Raw genomic sequence first — 17,710 nt, 5'->3', positions numbered from 1 at the left:
TAATCACCATACAGTACATCCCTGGTTTCTGATGTAAAGTTCGATGATTCATTAGTTGCGTATAACACCCAGTGCACCATGCAATACGTGCCCTCCTTACTACCCATCACCAGTCAGAGGGGAGGGGGGTGGGGGAATGGGATAGACTGAACTGATAGTTTTAAACAAGTTAGCTGATTCCTGACCAAGCTGAAGTTGTCCATTGGACCCTCCAATATTTGCCCTTATCTTACTGTTGAATAAAGTATATAAAAGTGTTTTTTTTTTCGGGTCTCTTCATGACGGACATTAAGTGACTTAGGCTCACTATCAACTGTGCTATGAAATGACAGAAAACAATACAAAAACGCTCCTTAGGGTGTGGACAGATGTTCCTTTCCCAGGGAGACATCTTGTCTATGCAACTGTGGTCTTGAGAAGTTTAAGAGAAGTCAAATCAGGGGCACCTGGGTGGCTCAGTCGTTAAGCGTCTGCCTTCGGCTCAGGGCCTGATCCCAGGGTCCTGGGATTGAGCCCCGCATTGGGCTCCCTGCTCCACTGGGAGCCTGCTTCTTCCTCTCCCACTCCCCCTGCTTGTGTTTCCTCTCTCACTGGCTGTCTCTCTGTCACATAAATAAATAAAATCTTGGGGAAAAAAAAAAAAAGAAAAGTCAAATCTACTTACAGTCTCGTAATCGTACCAGATGGCATCGGGCATATATGCCATCACTTTCTCTGCACCCTGAAATTAAAACAAAATATTGTTCTTCGTGGCCCAGCCTCTGAAGGGGATAAAATGGATTTCTCAGCACTCCTAAGGGAGTTTCTTAAACATATACTGAGAGAGCATAAGTGGCCTTTCTTTTCTCGGTTATCAAATCATGCATTTCTTCTAATAGGAATAACAGAAAAGGGTTCCTTTGGCAACCCAAAGGAAAATCCCAGTGGAACCACATTAGGAATAATAATAATCTTGAAATATGTGTTGTGGTAAAAATTCCAGCTTTACATGAACTCATGTAATCTTCCCAACTGTCCCTAGTGGCAGGTACTCTCATGATCTCACCTTTCCAGCTGGGGAACTCGCCCCAAGCCATACGGTGCTAAGAGGCAGAGGCAACAAGCACCCCCTGATTCCATCCAACCTTAGAGACAGTGCCAGCCCCCTGCTCCATTCTGCCTCTACCTCAAGGAGCAAGTAGGATCTGCTAGGACACTCTGATGATGAATAGGACCATTCCCAAACCCAGAGCCACCAGTAGATGCTTCTGGAACTTGGTCACGAAAAAAGACTTGTAAGTAACACATCTCCAACTTCCCCAAACCTCAGCACTGTGTCTTCAAGACCAATTCAGCTGTGGAGGCTGGAATTGGGCTTGGAATAAAGAGAAGATAAATGGGTCTAGGAAGAGAAGAGTTTGGAGGGTAGCAGGAACAGAAGCAGAGACCATCTGTGTGTCTCTGTGGGACACTTACCTCATCTAGAACCGGAGTGATGAGGAGGCCGGGGCCCCATAAAAACTGTTGGTGCACATCCCACGTATTGCTGTCCTCATAGAACCTGGAGATCAGAGAGAGGTTCATTGAGATCCGGGCCAATGCTTCCTGACAACTCTCCCCACAATGGTCCAAAACATGCAGGCTTCCTGCCTGCGGTAACCCCCAAGTTATTCTGGGACTCCTACTCAACCCCTGCCTCCGTGCTCTGGCAGACAGATCCACTTTCCCCAACCCATGCACTCTCCTTCTCTTCCCCTGGTTGGACACAGGGGCCTATTCCAGGACATGTAAGTCTGTTCACCATATGCCCCTTTAAATAAGTAAAACAAGCAATGCATCTTAAAACTTCAGCTGATTATCAAGAAGGAACTGGATGCAATCAAGATAAATAGCAGATAACTTAAAATTCTACTCTTTTCTCTTTTGGGGTATTTGCCTTTTAACAGGGAATTCCAGGAAATGGTAAAAACTAACTCAAAATAATGAATGTATAACAACAACAACAACAATAACAACAATAATATTTATACCAGATATGTGCCTGAGAGTCTAGCATGTCAGACACCTAAGGGAGTTAACTGCATTTTGACTCAGAAAGCCTCTTAAGTGGCCTTTTTCAGGGTCAAGTTGGAGATGCTCACTGGCTGGCAGTAAACATTCTGGAACTCTAGAAATCATCTGTAATATTCTTATTCATGTGTAAATGACAGGTTCATCCTAGGGCCTGAACATAGTGCATTACACCATCCTGTTCAAACTATCAAATCCTTTAAACGAAGAATCAAGAAACGAAGGAAAAAAGAACTTAAATGATGTGTCTAAGATAGAGAGTTAGATCGTAGCAGAACAAAGACCCCAAAGTCCCGCGATTTTAATCTACTTCTATCCCCAAAAGGGAACAGGCTATACCACTTAAATACACCTCTAGAACAGTACGGAGGCAGCAGTGGCCTTGCAAATACCAACTGAGTATCCCAGTTAAAAAAATACATAGGTATCTGAATAGCCACTCGAAGTGTCTCGATGCTCACTCCGATATTTGATGAAACAGTCCATGTCGCTAGTCACGTTAACAAAACCCCTTTGGATGCGGGGAACTTACTCATGCAGAAGAGGCCTGGCCACCGTGTCCCCCCGGCTGTGGGCGCGGTAGAAGAGGGTGTAGAGGTAGGGTAATAGGGTGTAGCGGATGGTAAGGTAGTGCCTGGAGGAGTTCAACAGCAGAGAGTCGGCTCCAAAGGAGGCAGGATCCTGGGCCTGGGAGGAACAAGGGGTTTCCACTGTGATCCGGCTATGAATGACAGAAGCATCTGGAGAACTCCAGACCCCATTCATAAGAAACCAAGAGTTTCCTTCTCCAAAGACCTGGGGCCTAAGGTATAAACTCGGCCTCTGAGCAGTACAGGTGGGCAGAGGGAGATCGCCGTAAGGCCATTCACTGCTTGGCAACTCGACCAGCCTAATTCACACTTAGGACTGCTCTCTCAGGACGTTGCCATTTCAATCATTTTGAAGTACTTCCTCATCTGATTCTCATTACAAAATGAGCAATGTAGACAGAGAATACAGATGTTTGATTAAAACCTTCACAGCCTCACCATCTCCTTGACCGCAGCAGCACCAAGAGCAGACTCTGTGACAGCAGAGCATTTTAATGGCATGTAAGAGGTCCTGGTTAATTGCAAATTAGCCTAAGTGAAGTGCCAGGTAGGAGGCTGGCTCACCAGACGTCTTGGTGAGGACGCAGACAGATCCCGCTCTAACGTATGCCAAATTTGTTTTGATCATGTCTCCTGGGAGACTTACCTTGTAGCCTTGGCCATTGTGATTCCTGGAAAATGGATAAAATGCCCCCAGCTGCATCCACCGCCTGCAGAGCTCCTCAGTGGTGTCCAGCATGAAGCCACATATGTCAGCACCCACCTGCAAGGACACACAGACAGAACGTATACCTCACTTCCATTATCCCGCCCCCTTTGCTTCCCATCAGGGACTTCCCAACTGCACTCTGCCAACTTTTACTGAGAAGACTTATAGAGTGTGATCAGAATGGGGTCACATCACATGTTCACTCTTTATGTTTTTTTTTTAAGAGAGGGGAGTTGGGAAGGGGCAGAGAAAGAGGGAGAATCTTAAGCAGGCTCCATGCCCAGCACACAGCCTGATGTGGCTCCATCTCACAACCCTGAGATCATGACCTGAACCGAAATCAAGAGTCAGATCTTTAAGCAACTGAGCCACCCAGGCACCCCTCATGTCTACTCTTTATTGTCAGATGATTATGAGTAAGTTACTTCATCCTTCTGGGCCTCAGTTTCCTCATTTTGTTAAAGTGGGCATTAATTAGCTACACAGGGTTTTAGTAAATGACATAATGGAAGTAAAACACTTGACATACAATAGCTTTTGTTTTTTAAAAGGTTTACTGATTTATTTGAGAAAGACAGAGAGAGAGTGGTGGGGGCATAGGGAGAGGGAGAGAGAGTCCCAGGCAGACTCCCTGCTGAGGGTGAGGCCCGACACGGGGCTCGATCCCATGACCCCAAGACCATGACCTGAGCCAAAACCAAGAGTTGAACATCCAACCAACCACGCCACCCGGGTGCCCCGACACAATAGTTTTTTGATGGGTAGAACTTAAATTACTGCTGATGTTATTTTGACTGCACCGCAATCAAAATTAACTTTCCAAAGCCTAAATCTGACTCCATCAGTCACGTATTCAAACATCTCCAGGTTCTCCTCACAGCTTAGCTAGCAGCTCCTCAAAACCTGGTTCCAACACACCTTTCCAGCATCATTTTCCACTCCAGTCCTACAAACCAATCCTTGTAAACACATCAAATTCTCCCCCTTATTGCTCTTCCTCATGTTTATTTCTCAATCTTAAAATGACTTCCCCGTTAGTCTGATAAAATAAGCCCACTTTTCAAGGGTAAACTCAAGTGCAACCTGTTCCATGAAGTTTCTCCTGACCCCTTGCCCTGACTCCCTGTGTTCCTGGTAATCTTGTCCGAATTAAAAAGTCTCTTTCTCAGGATTTCCCTCAACATTTAATTATATGTCCCTAGCTTGCCATAATTATTTGTTTATATATTTTATATATAAGGGGAAAGGGAAGGTGTTTCTGTTACTATATTTATGCTTTTCTCTACCTTCACCATACATACCTAGCTTAGTACCTCGCACACAGTAAGAGCTCCATAAATATATACTTTGAATTTAACTAAAAGATGTCAAATCCACCTCTAGGGACCTGGTAAAGTGTTCTCATGTGGGTGCTAGATACACAGATGTGTTCAGCTTATAAAATTCATCAACTGTATACTTAAGTATATGTGTACTTTTTTGTGTGTATGTTATACCTTAATAGAAAAATATTCCAACAATAGCTCAAGGTTGCACTATCTTAATAAGTCAGTACAGGAAAGAATGTTATAGTATCAGAGACATACTGATGTAGATGAAACCATTGTTCTCAAGACATGAAGTCCCTGGGCCAGGAAGGGTAGGAGAGGTGGGCTTTGTGCTACGGGAATTTCCTAGAGTGAGGCTTTCTGGGGATTGAGGTAGGGATGTGGACTCACCATTGGGATACCAAAAAGGCTGAATTCCAGCACGCCAGGGATAGACCACCGAAGATCATCCCAGGTGGCTGCGTTGTCTCCTAACCAGTGGGCAGCAAACTTGCCAGATCCCGCAAAGGTAGAACGGGTTATAATGAAACTTCTCTTATTTGGGAGCACAGTCTTGACAGCTCTAGAAAGGGAGAGAGACTTAAGGAGTCAATATGTGATCTCAGCATGTCTCAGCCCCACAGATACAGTGACAATGCCAAGGATCATTGTCTTTTAGTGCCCTCCCAGCAGATTTGAGTTGCTGTGAAAGCAGATTGCACCGTTAAATATGCTTCCATTTTATTTTGTTTTGTTTTAAGGTGTTTTATGCAATCATTAAATCTACAATTTCCAAGATTTTTTAAAGCACCCTTGAAAAGGCTAGTAACTATAGGTATACAATTTTTATGGAAAATTTAATTTTACATAGATGTATATACATTGATCTTTCATGTTGTGTGATTTTAAACATACATGAAAAGTGAACTTATGAACAGCCTTTTGGAGCTTAAATTCTTTTTAAGTAGAGACACTTTGGGTGTAATTTTGTAATAAAAAAAGACATTTTAAATTTATAGATACATGTGTGTACTTTTATAAGTAACTATAAATATATATCTAGATTTTTTTAAGGATTTATTTATTTTGAGAGAGAGAGAGAGAGAGCACTAGCGGGAGGGGCAGAGGGAGAGGGAGACAGAATCTCAAGCAGTATCTAAAACCCTGAGGCACATGAAGTCCACAGCCATACTCCATACAGTGCGGCAGAGAGGAAAATACATGGATTTCAGACTCAGGCAAAAATGACTTAAAAGGTGCTTTTACAAGGTATTAACTGTTTGCACTTCATCAAGTTACTTCTCTTTATTTCTTCTAGCCTTCCATTCATTCATGTATTCATCCATTCTCTCATTTTATACATTCCACAAATATTTACCGGATTCCTTCTTCCCTATGTGCCAGGTAGTTTCTTCATTCACTCAGTAATAATAACCATATTTATCTGCAGAGTTCTTAAAAATAACACGCTGGCACCTGGCATCTAACAAAGATCAATAATCTGATCATGTGGGAAGTCTTACTCTGCCGTGGCGATCGCCATGGAGTAGCCGTACAGATTGTGGACGTCATACTGCTTGCCCCAGTGCTGCACTGCGTCCATGCAGAGACTCTTGCAGAACAGGTACCCATCCAGGATTCCTGGGGCAAAAGAGGGAATCAGTCATTGACAGCCTCAGGTGCACCTTCCCTGCTCCCGGACTACCCAATGGCAGAACCGGAAATGACAGCACTCTAGGCAGGGATGATTGGGGCCGTCCGGTAAATGATCACACAGCTTCCTCACTGTCAGAGGGCTATCCGTTTGGAGTAGCTTCTCTGATATATAAATAAGCTGTGCTGCCCCATACACACTATTCCACCCCAGGTGCTCACGTGACTCAAGGCAGGCACCTGGAAGCCAGAGGACCCAGTTAGACTTGAGGTTTAATCTGACTTCTGCAAACTGAGCCAAATCACGTGGTCTGAGAATAGAAATATTGTATGAAAGTGTAAATTAATTGTTCACCCCTTCTCTCCACTGATCAGAGAGTAAAAAGGCTGCCTCCCCAATCTATCTCACGCTTCTATTCTTTTCTGCTCCCACTGTACCATTCTGACTCAGATCCAAATTACCTTTGCATCTTAACTACTCCAATAGCTTCTTAATGGCTTATTTACTTCTGATTATTGATCTTCGAATTCATACTGCACACTAATGCCAGATTAATATTTCCAAAACCATTCGACTATCCTATAACATAAATAGCTTCCATGACCAAAAGAATGAAGTGTGAACTGTTTCACCTCCCATGCAAATCCCTGGCCCATCTGCCCCAATTCCTATCTTCTCACCAGACCACAAGTCTTCATAAGATGCTATAATGCTAGCACCTCGTTCTTATCTTTATCAAGATAAAATGTATCTGTGAGTCTCTTGCTTTCTTCAAACTACAATAAATGCTGTGATTCCAGGGCCATACCCTGAGAGATGGTATTGCTCAAAGTTCAATCAGAGCTCACTAGCGTCATATTCACGGACTCTGACTTCGACCTTCAAGGCCATGAGTTCTGGCTTCTTTTCATCCTACATTTCATGTCTGTTCTTCACATTCTGGTATCACCAGACTTTACCCTCATCCGAAGACCAAGCCCAGTTATATGGTCTCTTTCTAGTAAGCCCTGACCTTGGGGGATATACACTAGAGAGTAATACAAACTAACCACTAGCCTCTGGCTTCTGCACTGAACGTTCTCCGGACCTTCCCCTAGAAACAGCTTAGACTGTCGGTGGAAAGACTAGTGGTCCCCTTTGAATTTATGCCTCATTTAGGAAAGCTTGGAGTGCTTTGATTTTCTTTCCTAATTTTCTGTATATATTACCCACATTTTCCTCTCCCTACATATGTTTATACACAAACTCCCTTGCCAGGTAGTTCATATCTATCCTTAAGAATGTAAAACACCAAATACGCATTGCCACTTTAATTATACTACCACCAAGACTTACTAGGAGTGAATGGGGGATAATTTAGATTGCTCGTGGAACATCCTGAAACGGAACCATCGACGAAGTTGGAGAGTTCATTCATATCCTAGAAGACAAAGAGCAAAACTATCACAAAGAAAAAGTAACATGCCCCCTTATGTTGTACTGATGTTTGTCTCCTTTTTCCTTTTTTTTAAGGAATCAAAGAAATGATTCCAGATATTTTTTTCTTTAAAGAGGTTCTCATGCACGTGGAGGGGAATAGATGTTCCTGTCTTTTCTATCCATTGAAGGTTTCCCAGAGAAAGTTCTTAAAATCCCTTCAAAATGCTGTATGTCTATAATCATGGGAAATGAAAAATTTTCAAAAACATTAGGTGAAAAAAGATCTCAATTTATATGATTCCATATATATCAACTTATACATTCTCTGTATATCCAAATATAGCTATGAATGCACACACATATAAATACACACACACACACACACACACACACACACACACACACAAATACATACATAGAGAGAGTGAGAGGGCGAGCCCACGCCAGCAGCTGGGCGGGTGAGGGGTCTGGGAACATGTGTACCAAAATGTTGACGGTGGATGTCTTTGGTTGATAACATTTTAGAGGGCTTTTGCTTTCATCTTTTTAGCTCTCTGTATTGTTCAAATTTTCTACGTTTCTCTTCAAAATAGAAAAAAGTTCAACTCTAGAGCTCCCTAAATTTTGCTGAATATCTGCTTTGCATTTGTTTTCATTTGATATCATGGGTGACATTTGTCTTTACCACCCCCATGGTTTTGTCATGCACCTGGGGACCGATCAATTTGTCCACCATGTCCAAAGGAAAGAGCCCTGAACTGGCGATTGAACAAACCGTGTACTTTGTGACAATGTAAGGCATATATGACTGATTTTTACATCATTCAGCTTATTCATTTTTAAAAGAAGAGGTAGATTCAGAAAAAAAAACAAACAACAAATTTCTGAGTTTACTTCCAGGTCTAATGGTCTGATTTAGATTCTAAGCTACATGTTTCAGTAAGATTATTTAATAGTAAGATAGGGACTATCAGAATTACTGCCCTATGTGCTTTCTTCTCCTCTTCCCACCATGTTCCTTGACTCAATGATATAGATACACACAGTCTGAACATTTGTCACTGAATATTCAGAGTATTAAGAACTCACAATCCAGATCCCATCAAACTCTACTTCGTTGTAGAATAGCTCGAATTCGTTTGCCCACCAAACAGCACAACTGGGGTTGGTGAAATCAGGAAACACAGTGTTTCCAGGCCAGACCTGCAGGAGAAAAAGAAAAGCATTGAACAAAGTCAATTAAATGAATATAGAGCTAGATGGATGGTAGGGGTCTGGGGATGAGGGCACAGGGGCAAGTGTATCCCCAGCATATATAAGGCATCTAAAAGTATCAAGACAACTACACACACACAAACACACACATACACTCACTCTGCCACAGCCCTGCCACCAGCCCCCAGGTCCCCTATTCAGTTACCTCCCCAATGAGTGGAGTCACCCCATCTGAAGCATTCACCCATATCTTCATGCTGGAACCCCTGTCATACGGGCCGTAGGGGTTGCTGGGGGAAGAGTTGTTGGAGATGGCTGGATCCTAAGAAGAGGACAAATACAGTGAAGGACCTAGCTTCAAGCTCAAGGCACAGAAAGGAGACTGGGAAGTGGGGGGCGAGACAGGGAGGTGGCTGCAAAGACAAGGAAGAGCAAGCACCTGATGGTCCCTGGGAAAAGGAGGACGGCACGTACCACAATGATGACCAATTTCTGACTGTTACTGTGTAACTCCTTAACAAACTCAGGGAAGCCTTTAAAATTGACTGGATCATAAGTGAAGTCCTTCCTCTCATCCATATAATCAATATCGGCATGCTGAACGTCCTGAAAGCATACCCAAAGTTCACAGTTTAGGGCTCCAGAATTTCCCTGTTCAAATGACTCCATCAAATCATCACTGTTATTATGCACCATACACACTGACTCCATGCCGGCCTCGAAACCAGGTTCTTGATCAGTCCCTGGCATCTAAGTGCTTCTTTTCCAATAGTAATTTCAAAAACAGAGGACCCGCTGTGTCCCTAAGGCCTGACCCCACCCCTGGAATCAGGTTAACTGCATCACCCCCTTGTCACCTGGGCCCCTCCAGCACTCAAAACCAATCTAACAAACAAACCACAACAATCACAACAAATTACTAAGGCTATCAAAAACAGAAGGGAGGGGTGTGGGGGGATGGCGTAACCGGGTGATGGGTATTAAGGAGGGCATATGTTGTCATGAGCACTGGGTATCATACGCAACTAACGAATCGTTGAACACTACACCAAAAACTACTGATATACTACATGCTGGCTAACTGCGAATAATAATAATAATAATAATAATAATAATAATAATAATACCCATATCCACACCTAAATCCTACCCCATCCACAAACAGAAGGGGAGAAGAGACTCTCTGTCCTACATCCCCCTCATTTTACTGCCCTGTGTCTTCTCTTTTGTTGTTTCTCTTCTAACTCAAGTTTTTTGGCACTTATTTTTTCCTAATTTTACCTGTATGAAAATAGTGGCACCCAGAATGAAACTGACTCTTGCTCTAGGACCTATGCGTCTGCCTCCAAGGGAAAGGGGTAGGGAAGAGAAGAGGATTATTCCAGAGACTAGTGGGCTTTTTCCTTTGCCCCTCTTGAAAAGTCTCACTCTCCATGAAAGAACAGACATGTTCAAATTTAGCCATTGAAAATGTTAAAATATTCTATTATTATATGTATGTACTATATGCTTTTTGCTCACTTAAACTAGGGAAAGACATGTTTTGAAAAGTCAAGTAAAAACACATTATATAAATGTAGTCAATACAGTAGCATAAGCAAATTTTACTAATAAAATGTTATAAGAAAAACAGAGACAAACAGATTGTCTCCTAACCCCAAAATTGTGGTCTCTAAGTATCTTTTCCTACTAAAAAGAACTAGTTCCTTAAAGGAATGGCCAGCGCAGCAAAGAAGTCTAGCATTCTGTATATATAAAAATCTTTTTATTATATATATTAAAAAATAACTCGGGGGAGACATTATAAGCAGTTGTTCTTATTCCCCAAGGGAATTCCTTTATTTCCAGAGTTGGTTTAAAGCCCTACTTACGTAAGGGAGCCCTGCTGCACGGTTTCTGTCCACGACTTCCTTCAAGCTCCCTAGTGTTCCATAATCATAACGACTGAGGTGAAATCCAAGTGTCCAGTATGAGGGAAGGGTTGGCCTTCCAATGAGCTGAAAGAAGTATGCGAAATAAAAGCAAAAATACTTGATTTTTAACAAAACTTTGTAAGCATTGGTTTGGGGGCACAAGACAACTCCAATATCCTACACACCATTTCATGAATGTTGGAATGTTAGTCTATTTTCCTAGCCCCTTCATAAATCATTGAGGGTGGGATCAATTTGTAGTACCAGATTGATATGAGCTGCTCACACCAGCAGATCTTTGTGCCTCGCATCTGCACATTAAATTTACTTTTCTTTGTGCTCCTTAGGATTTATTTCCTCAGTTGTAATCATGATATTGTAAGTTTACCTCTAGATACTCTTGAACAACTTGCTCTGGAGTGTTTCCCAAAAACACATAGAAGTCGAGAACGCCCCCGATGGTGCGGTAAGTGATGGCTGGGGCAGGCTGGAGGGTAACCTCTTGAAAGATTGAAAAGAGAAAAAAAAATTAAAATTAGAATTTACTCTAGAGTAATGACTACAAAGTTCTAGACCAGAGGATTACCAATCATCTGAATATTAAGAAAGTGAATCTAACACCTCAAATTTTCTATACAAAGGGACACATTCTGATGATCACAGCACGTGAGAGGCAAAGCATTTGTTCTATGACCGATTTTGATAACTGGTGACTTGAGCGTCCTCACTCCCATGTCAGGACTCACAGTTTCATGAAAAAGCAATCAGTTTCATGAAAGGGTCTAGACTAAGTCACTGTCGCACAGAAGTTATTTTAAGCTGAAGACATTTAAGTTTCTGAAATCCCTTATCAACAAAAAGCTGGGCTTCCCAGAAGAACTCAGTTGTCATAAATTCCCACCCCTGGAGTAACTCTAATCTTCTCTGAGACAAAACATAACCACCACCCCCAAACAGACATTGTCACAAGAATATCCTATCCCTCAACTGTTCTCCAAAGGGCTCCTTTATCTTTCCAAAAAGTCATTTGTTTTCCCATGAGTACCCTTTTTCCCCCTCCCATTTGTGTATCAGGGTGAAATATAAGCCCCAAATTCTAACCACCCCTCTGAGAAGTTACTCTTTGCTGAGCACTCTACTGTGTACCCATGCTGCACATGTAAATAGCCTGTCTTTTCTCTTGCTAACCTCTTAGTTTGACTCACAGGCCCCCAAATACTGGACTGTCAAGGGCAGAGAACAGTGTTTCTTCTCTGACCATCCCAACTACAGAACTCACTGCTCCCGCCCCATACCCCATCATCGTTGCAGGAATGTAACCCAATGAGACACACTGAAGTACGAGCCTCAGTGAATCTCACATCAAGAAAGAGCTAAGCTAAAAAAAAGTCAGAGATTACATTATAAACTCCAAATCTCTCTAAGCCCAAATCACAATTCTCAGAGGTGAAGTCTCCCCATAGCCTTGGTTTGCATTTAGGAATAAAAGGCTTCAAGATCTACTGAAATGTACTCTTTGGTCATAAGAACAACTCAGTTGTTGTTATGTATCTAAAATACTGGGACCTTTCTCTTTAAGCCTGACTCAGCTTGTTTTCTGGTTCCTTCCAACACCCAAACTGTACAATCCTTGTACTATCTCAGTCGATTCTTAGACTATTAAGTATATAAGAAGCATTTCAGGTTACCTAGAGTGAGTCTCAAACAATCTACAGTGAAGGATCAGAGATTTATTTTTTAAGTGTCCAATTCTTTGCAATCTGATACTTTCTGCAAAATAACGTGAGAACAAATTACTAGAAAAGGGTTCATGCACGCACTTGGATGCTACAGCAATGTTTACTTTCCATTTCTAGCCTCATCTTACTGTAGACCGGAAACAGTTTGTGACCATCCGTGGGCCATGCTTTGAGCAGCTCTGATCCAGTCCACTGATTCTCAGTTGAGAAGAGGTAGGGATCAATATCTCGTCAACACTGGGAGATTCTAGTACATCTCCTCTTCCCCTGTGGTGATTGATTCACTGCCACTGAGATCCACTGTTACTAGTGCAAGCAGAAAAAAAGTAGAGAATCGTTGATCCAGTCTAAATCTTCAAAGATGGGGAAGCTAGCTACTTTCTGGAATCCTAGGATGTTACACTGTTTGGTCTTAAACAAATTGATCTTGCAGTGCATGACCCTTGCCACTCCACTTTGCCTTGCTGCCTTTGGATTATCTGAATGAAATATTCACTGCTCAGCTGCAGCTCCCTGGTTAGGCCCTGGTTAGGCTTTACATTACACTACTGTCATCATGAGGCAAGGGCATTTGGCTGTTTCCTAGCAGAGTTTATATCAACCCCTCAACTGGATGAAAGTCTAAAGAAGGAAAAGAACAAATTGGTAGAAACTGCCTCTGAGTAGATTATAGGAAAGACTTAGTTGTTTTAACTCTACAATAGAAAATATTCCAAAAGAGGTAACCAGATTCAGGAAAATCATAAGCTAGGAGAGAAAGCCCTACTCATGGCTACCATGTAACAACAGGTAATGAACCAGGGATGGGACAATCAAAGAACATGCAAGTGCCTGAGCTATGGCTCGGCCATTCCTAAAGGGCTCCATTCCTTTTATCATAGTGCTGAAAACTGCTCTTATGCATTTTTTCATGAATATTCCTTTAGTCTTTTACCCATGGCATTGCTGTTCATCAGAAACACTCCAAAAGACAATCCGCTAGCATCTTCAAGACACAGGAAGAATGTCTGTGTTCCATACAAGTTAGTTCCATCCTGCAGAAAGAAAATTAAAAAATAAAAAACTTACCATCTAATAATCTAAACCCCAAATGGCTAGAAATGACTTAAGAAATCATTGTTAATCATGTGAGCAACTGACAGGGAACTCATGGTCAAAGAAGACACAGATAAATCTTCAACATATCATGTCTAGATTTGGTTGATGTCAATCAAGTATTCTCTAATTGAATTGAGTCAGTTATGATCATTTATCCAGTAGAAATGTGATACCTGTTAAAATGTGGGAGAACAAGAATTTTGAAACCGTAGTTCAAAAAATCTCTTCTCCCAAAGATACTTAACCTAACCCCATTTTCAAAAGCTTTATCAAGACTTAATATGAACCTGACATCTTTCTAATCTGCAACTAGAGGGAGCTCAAGGTATCTTGGTCTTCTAGTCTTTCTGAAGTCTAGACTTCAGAACATGAGCTGACCTTTTAAGACTTTAGAACAGCAGTTCTCAATCTAGGGCTGCATCCCAGTCCAATTAAAACAGAATCCCTGGGGGTGGAAGCAGGCATTGATATTTTGTTAAATTTCTCCAGGTGATTCCAATGAGTAGTCATGTTTGAAATCCCTGCTCTAGAAGGGCATTTCTCAAAATTTGGTGTGCGTAGAAATTACATATGAGTCTTACTTAAATGCGGATTCTAATTCAAAGGAAGAAAGAGCCCACATTTCTGACGTGGTGATGCCCATTTGAATAGCAAAGGTCTCGGGCTCCTTATTAAATAATTTCCGGATGAGCTTCTCTGACTCAACACTTTTTCTCTTTCTGATAGATACATGGTAGAGTAAGGAGCATGGGCTTTACATTACAGAGGCCAGGGGTTAGATCCTATCTCTGTTACTTCAAACCTTTTTTAAACATTGGGCTATTTCTGAGCCTCAGTTTCTCACCTGTTAAATGGAGTCAATTATGCTTAATTTTTTAGGGTTCTCTTGGTAAAAAGAGATCATAATTAAAAGAATCACTTAATAAATTATTCCAATGATCTCCTTTATCCAGAAACTAGTTCTACTTAATCAGGAAAGTGACTGAACAAGAACTGTAGGTAATATTGCTGAGCCTAGAAAGTAACTCTGATTTGGATTTTCACAAAGCAATATAAAAACTAAAACAAAACCAAAATCAAACAAAACAATAACAACAAAACTCTATTTCTTTTATTCTTTCACTGCCCCAAACATTATTCATACGGGAATGAGCAAGCTTCTTAGCTGATATTTTATCCTATTTTGCTGACAAACCTGGTACGAGTTGGTGATTTATAAAGGTCAACCTAAAATACATGGAGATTATAACCCTCCAATTGTGCAGAGTCAATATTAGTAATGTTTTCTCCACAACTAGTTAGTTCAAAAGGAAAATAAAACAAAGGGTAGTTGGCATTTATTTAGCACTTTCTATGTGGCAGACACTCTTGTAGAGACTCTGTAAGGATAAATTCCTTTAATTCCCCTCAAAACCCTATGAAGGAAGTATATTCCTCCTGTTCTATAGATGAGAAACTGGAGACGCATAGAGGTAACTCGCCCAGAACCACACAACTGGTGAGTGGCAGTGCCAGAATTCAAACGTAAGCAGCCTCACCCTAGAATCTCACTCTTAACTATCATTCTGTACTGTAGGAGTGATCTTCAAGAAGGCTGACCTTCAGTGAGGAGGGGCCCATCCCAAAAGCTTACCCCATTGGGGGTTGTGTCCCTGGCAAACATGGACCAGGTCTTCCAATTCATATCATGCCGGTACTGTTGGTGCACGTGTTCTCCCAGACCATACACGTTAGCGCTGGGCAGTCGGGTGGAGAGCTGCAGGAACTGATCAGCAAACAGGAGGGGTCCGATGCCTGAGTCCAACCTAGACTCCGATGCAAAACGCAGGGACAGGTGGGCAAGTAGAGTGGAGAGGGCACACACAACCTTTTAGAAAAATGTCCTTTATATTTTAATGACTCCTATCCCCTGTTTAACTGGCCCCCTTTGCCCTCCTGTGATGTTTTCCCAAGGACACCAAGAGATCAGGACTTCTTTTTCCCTTAGACATCCTACTACATGGCCAAAATATTATTCTTGTGTTATAGTAGATATTCTGTAAATAGCTACTGATGGATACATGGTTAGATGGATGGCGGAAAGGGAAAAATAAAGAGGAAAAAATGATCACACAGTAATAAAAAAGAAAAGGAAAAAAAAAAAAGGACCCAGCCCAGTGCCTGGTCTATAATAAATGCTTAGTAATAACCGCCACAACAAAAGAAGCAGCAGGAGGAGGAGGAAGAAAGAGGAAGGAAGAAGAAAGTACACATTCGGAAAGTCTGGTCAGGAACAGTGGGCTCACAACCTTCAGGAGCACTGTTGCGATGCATGCCCCCTTCCTCAGGCTTGTGGACCTCCCTCCCCCGTGTCTTTCCTACTCAGATCCCCAGACAGGTTTTCAAAACGTACAGAACACGATTATTGCTTCTTCTGATCACTTTGATGCTAAATGGCTGTTTGGAGACCGTAACGTCGTAAGTCAAGGGAGACGCAGCATCTCCTCTGAAGGGTTGCACGTGCTCATGAGGTACTTCGTACCTGTCCTTGCTCTGGTCAGTTAGCTGCCCGGGACACGAAGGGAAAGAAAGCTAAAATGAAAACTCCTCAGCATTTCCAAAATAGAAACCTCCCTCCCACCAGAAGTTCTTCCAAATGACTGTGCTCATGATACTGAACTCAGGTACTGATCCAAACGGCATGAGGTCCAAGGTAGATGTATCCATTATACTACCAAATTCAAATGCTGAACGCTTGGGCAGAAGTTAGTCTTTTGGTATAAATAGACACTGTAAGTCTGCAGAGATGGACTAGCTCTAGAACTTTCACAGCTGTGACAATTCTTTTTCTTTTCCCTCCTGACTACATTTCACATGGTATCAGGGACAAATAAATGAAAGCCAAATTTTACCAGTTGACTCTATAATCTATATTCAGGAAGTTACCACACTGAAGGAAGGCTACAGACGCCTTCAACATATAGGTACTAAGTAAGAATAACGTCAGTAGAGAAAAATGCCTCTGTTAGCAACACTGTCAATCTTGTAGTAACTGAGGCCATCAGGTAGAGAATGAGCACTTTTCAAAAAGATTTTTAAAGAATAAACAAACCGCAACCTTAAAATGGAAACGATTGGACGTCTGGTATTCTGCTGTGAGAAGGACATTGTTGACATCATTTCCAAATAGGGATGGAGAAGGCAATCTTTTCAACTGGGCTGTGAATCCTAGTATGTAGAGGGAAAAAGGTTTACATAGCTGGCTGTGTAAACTCGCAAGAAGTAGCCATATTTATGTCAAAGGGGCTGTGAAAAGCCTTTATTTCTCAAAAGAAGGGAAGAGATAGATGTCTACCCATCATATGCTACCTTGGGCCAGATTGTGACGCTAGACGCTGTCACTACCTTACCCATGCTTCTCGCTTACAAAATCAGCTTGAAATGTCCCCCGAAAGGCCTAATCCTCATTCTATCAGTCCATCAGCCATTCTGTGTTAATCACATACCCTTTACACATGAAAATAACTGAGAAGGAACGGTGTGTGTGTGTGTGTGTGTGTGTGTGTGTGTGTGTGTGTGTACACACATCATTATACATCTATATACATACACATACATATACATACATATATATACACACATATGTATGTACATATATATACATATACATATATATACACACATACATATTCATATATATATGTATATATATACACATACATATTCATATATATATATAAACACATACATATTCATATATATGTGTGTGTGTGTGTATATATATATATATATATATATATATATATATAAAAAGAATGATTCTTTCTCAGTTATTTTCATGTTACATTACAGGTGATCATATTACACTAATACCATCTTGCAGGTTCCATGTAAGCCAGGTGAGAACTGAGACTGTATTAGAAAAGGCCGTCAGGCCAACACCCTTGGAGGGGCAGCATACTTCTTCCTTTATGCTAACAGCTTCCCCAAAGCAGCCACCCGCTGTTATCTCCCAGAATGTTCATTATTATCCTCTGC

The 17,710-nt window shown here is 41.6% G+C and overlaps 1 protein-coding gene across 2 annotated transcripts in view; it reads right to left on the bottom strand.

Moving 5' to 3' along the window:
- MGAM (maltase-glucoamylase) overlaps positions 1-17,710 on the bottom strand; it is a 257,231-nt gene that overhangs the window by 143,442 nt on the left and 96,079 nt on the right. For both annotated transcript variants that reach the window (XM_057304088.1, XM_044388790.3), the window contains 16 exons: positions 16,791-16,900; positions 16,086-16,237; positions 15,327-15,498; positions 13,530-13,629; positions 11,245-11,357; positions 10,815-10,940; positions 9,418-9,549; positions 9,149-9,265; positions 8,818-8,931; positions 7,645-7,729; positions 6,179-6,296; positions 5,067-5,238; positions 3,286-3,402; positions 2,582-2,736; positions 1,456-1,540; positions 665-721 (listed from right to left, as the gene is read on the bottom strand). In XM_057304088.1, the coding sequence (XP_057160071.1) occupies positions 665-721; positions 1,456-1,540; positions 2,582-2,736; positions 3,286-3,402; positions 5,067-5,238; positions 6,179-6,296; positions 7,645-7,729; positions 8,818-8,931; positions 9,149-9,265; positions 9,418-9,549; positions 10,815-10,940; positions 11,245-11,357; positions 13,530-13,629; positions 15,327-15,498; positions 16,086-16,237; positions 16,791-16,900 (1,925 nt within the window). The remainder of the gene's footprint in view (positions 1-664; positions 722-1,455; positions 1,541-2,581; positions 2,737-3,285; positions 3,403-5,066; positions 5,239-6,178; positions 6,297-7,644; positions 7,730-8,817; positions 8,932-9,148; positions 9,266-9,417; positions 9,550-10,814; positions 10,941-11,244; positions 11,358-13,529; positions 13,630-15,326; positions 15,499-16,085; positions 16,238-16,790; positions 16,901-17,710) is intronic.

The sequence above is a fragment of the Ursus arctos genome, unplaced genomic scaffold (genome assembly GCF_023065955.2).
Source record: "Ursus arctos isolate Adak ecotype North America unplaced genomic scaffold, UrsArc2.0 scaffold_3, whole genome shotgun sequence".
NCBI lineage: Eukaryota > Metazoa > Chordata > Mammalia > Carnivora > Ursidae > Ursus > Ursus arctos.
This window is presented reverse-complemented; position numbering and strand designations above follow the sequence as displayed.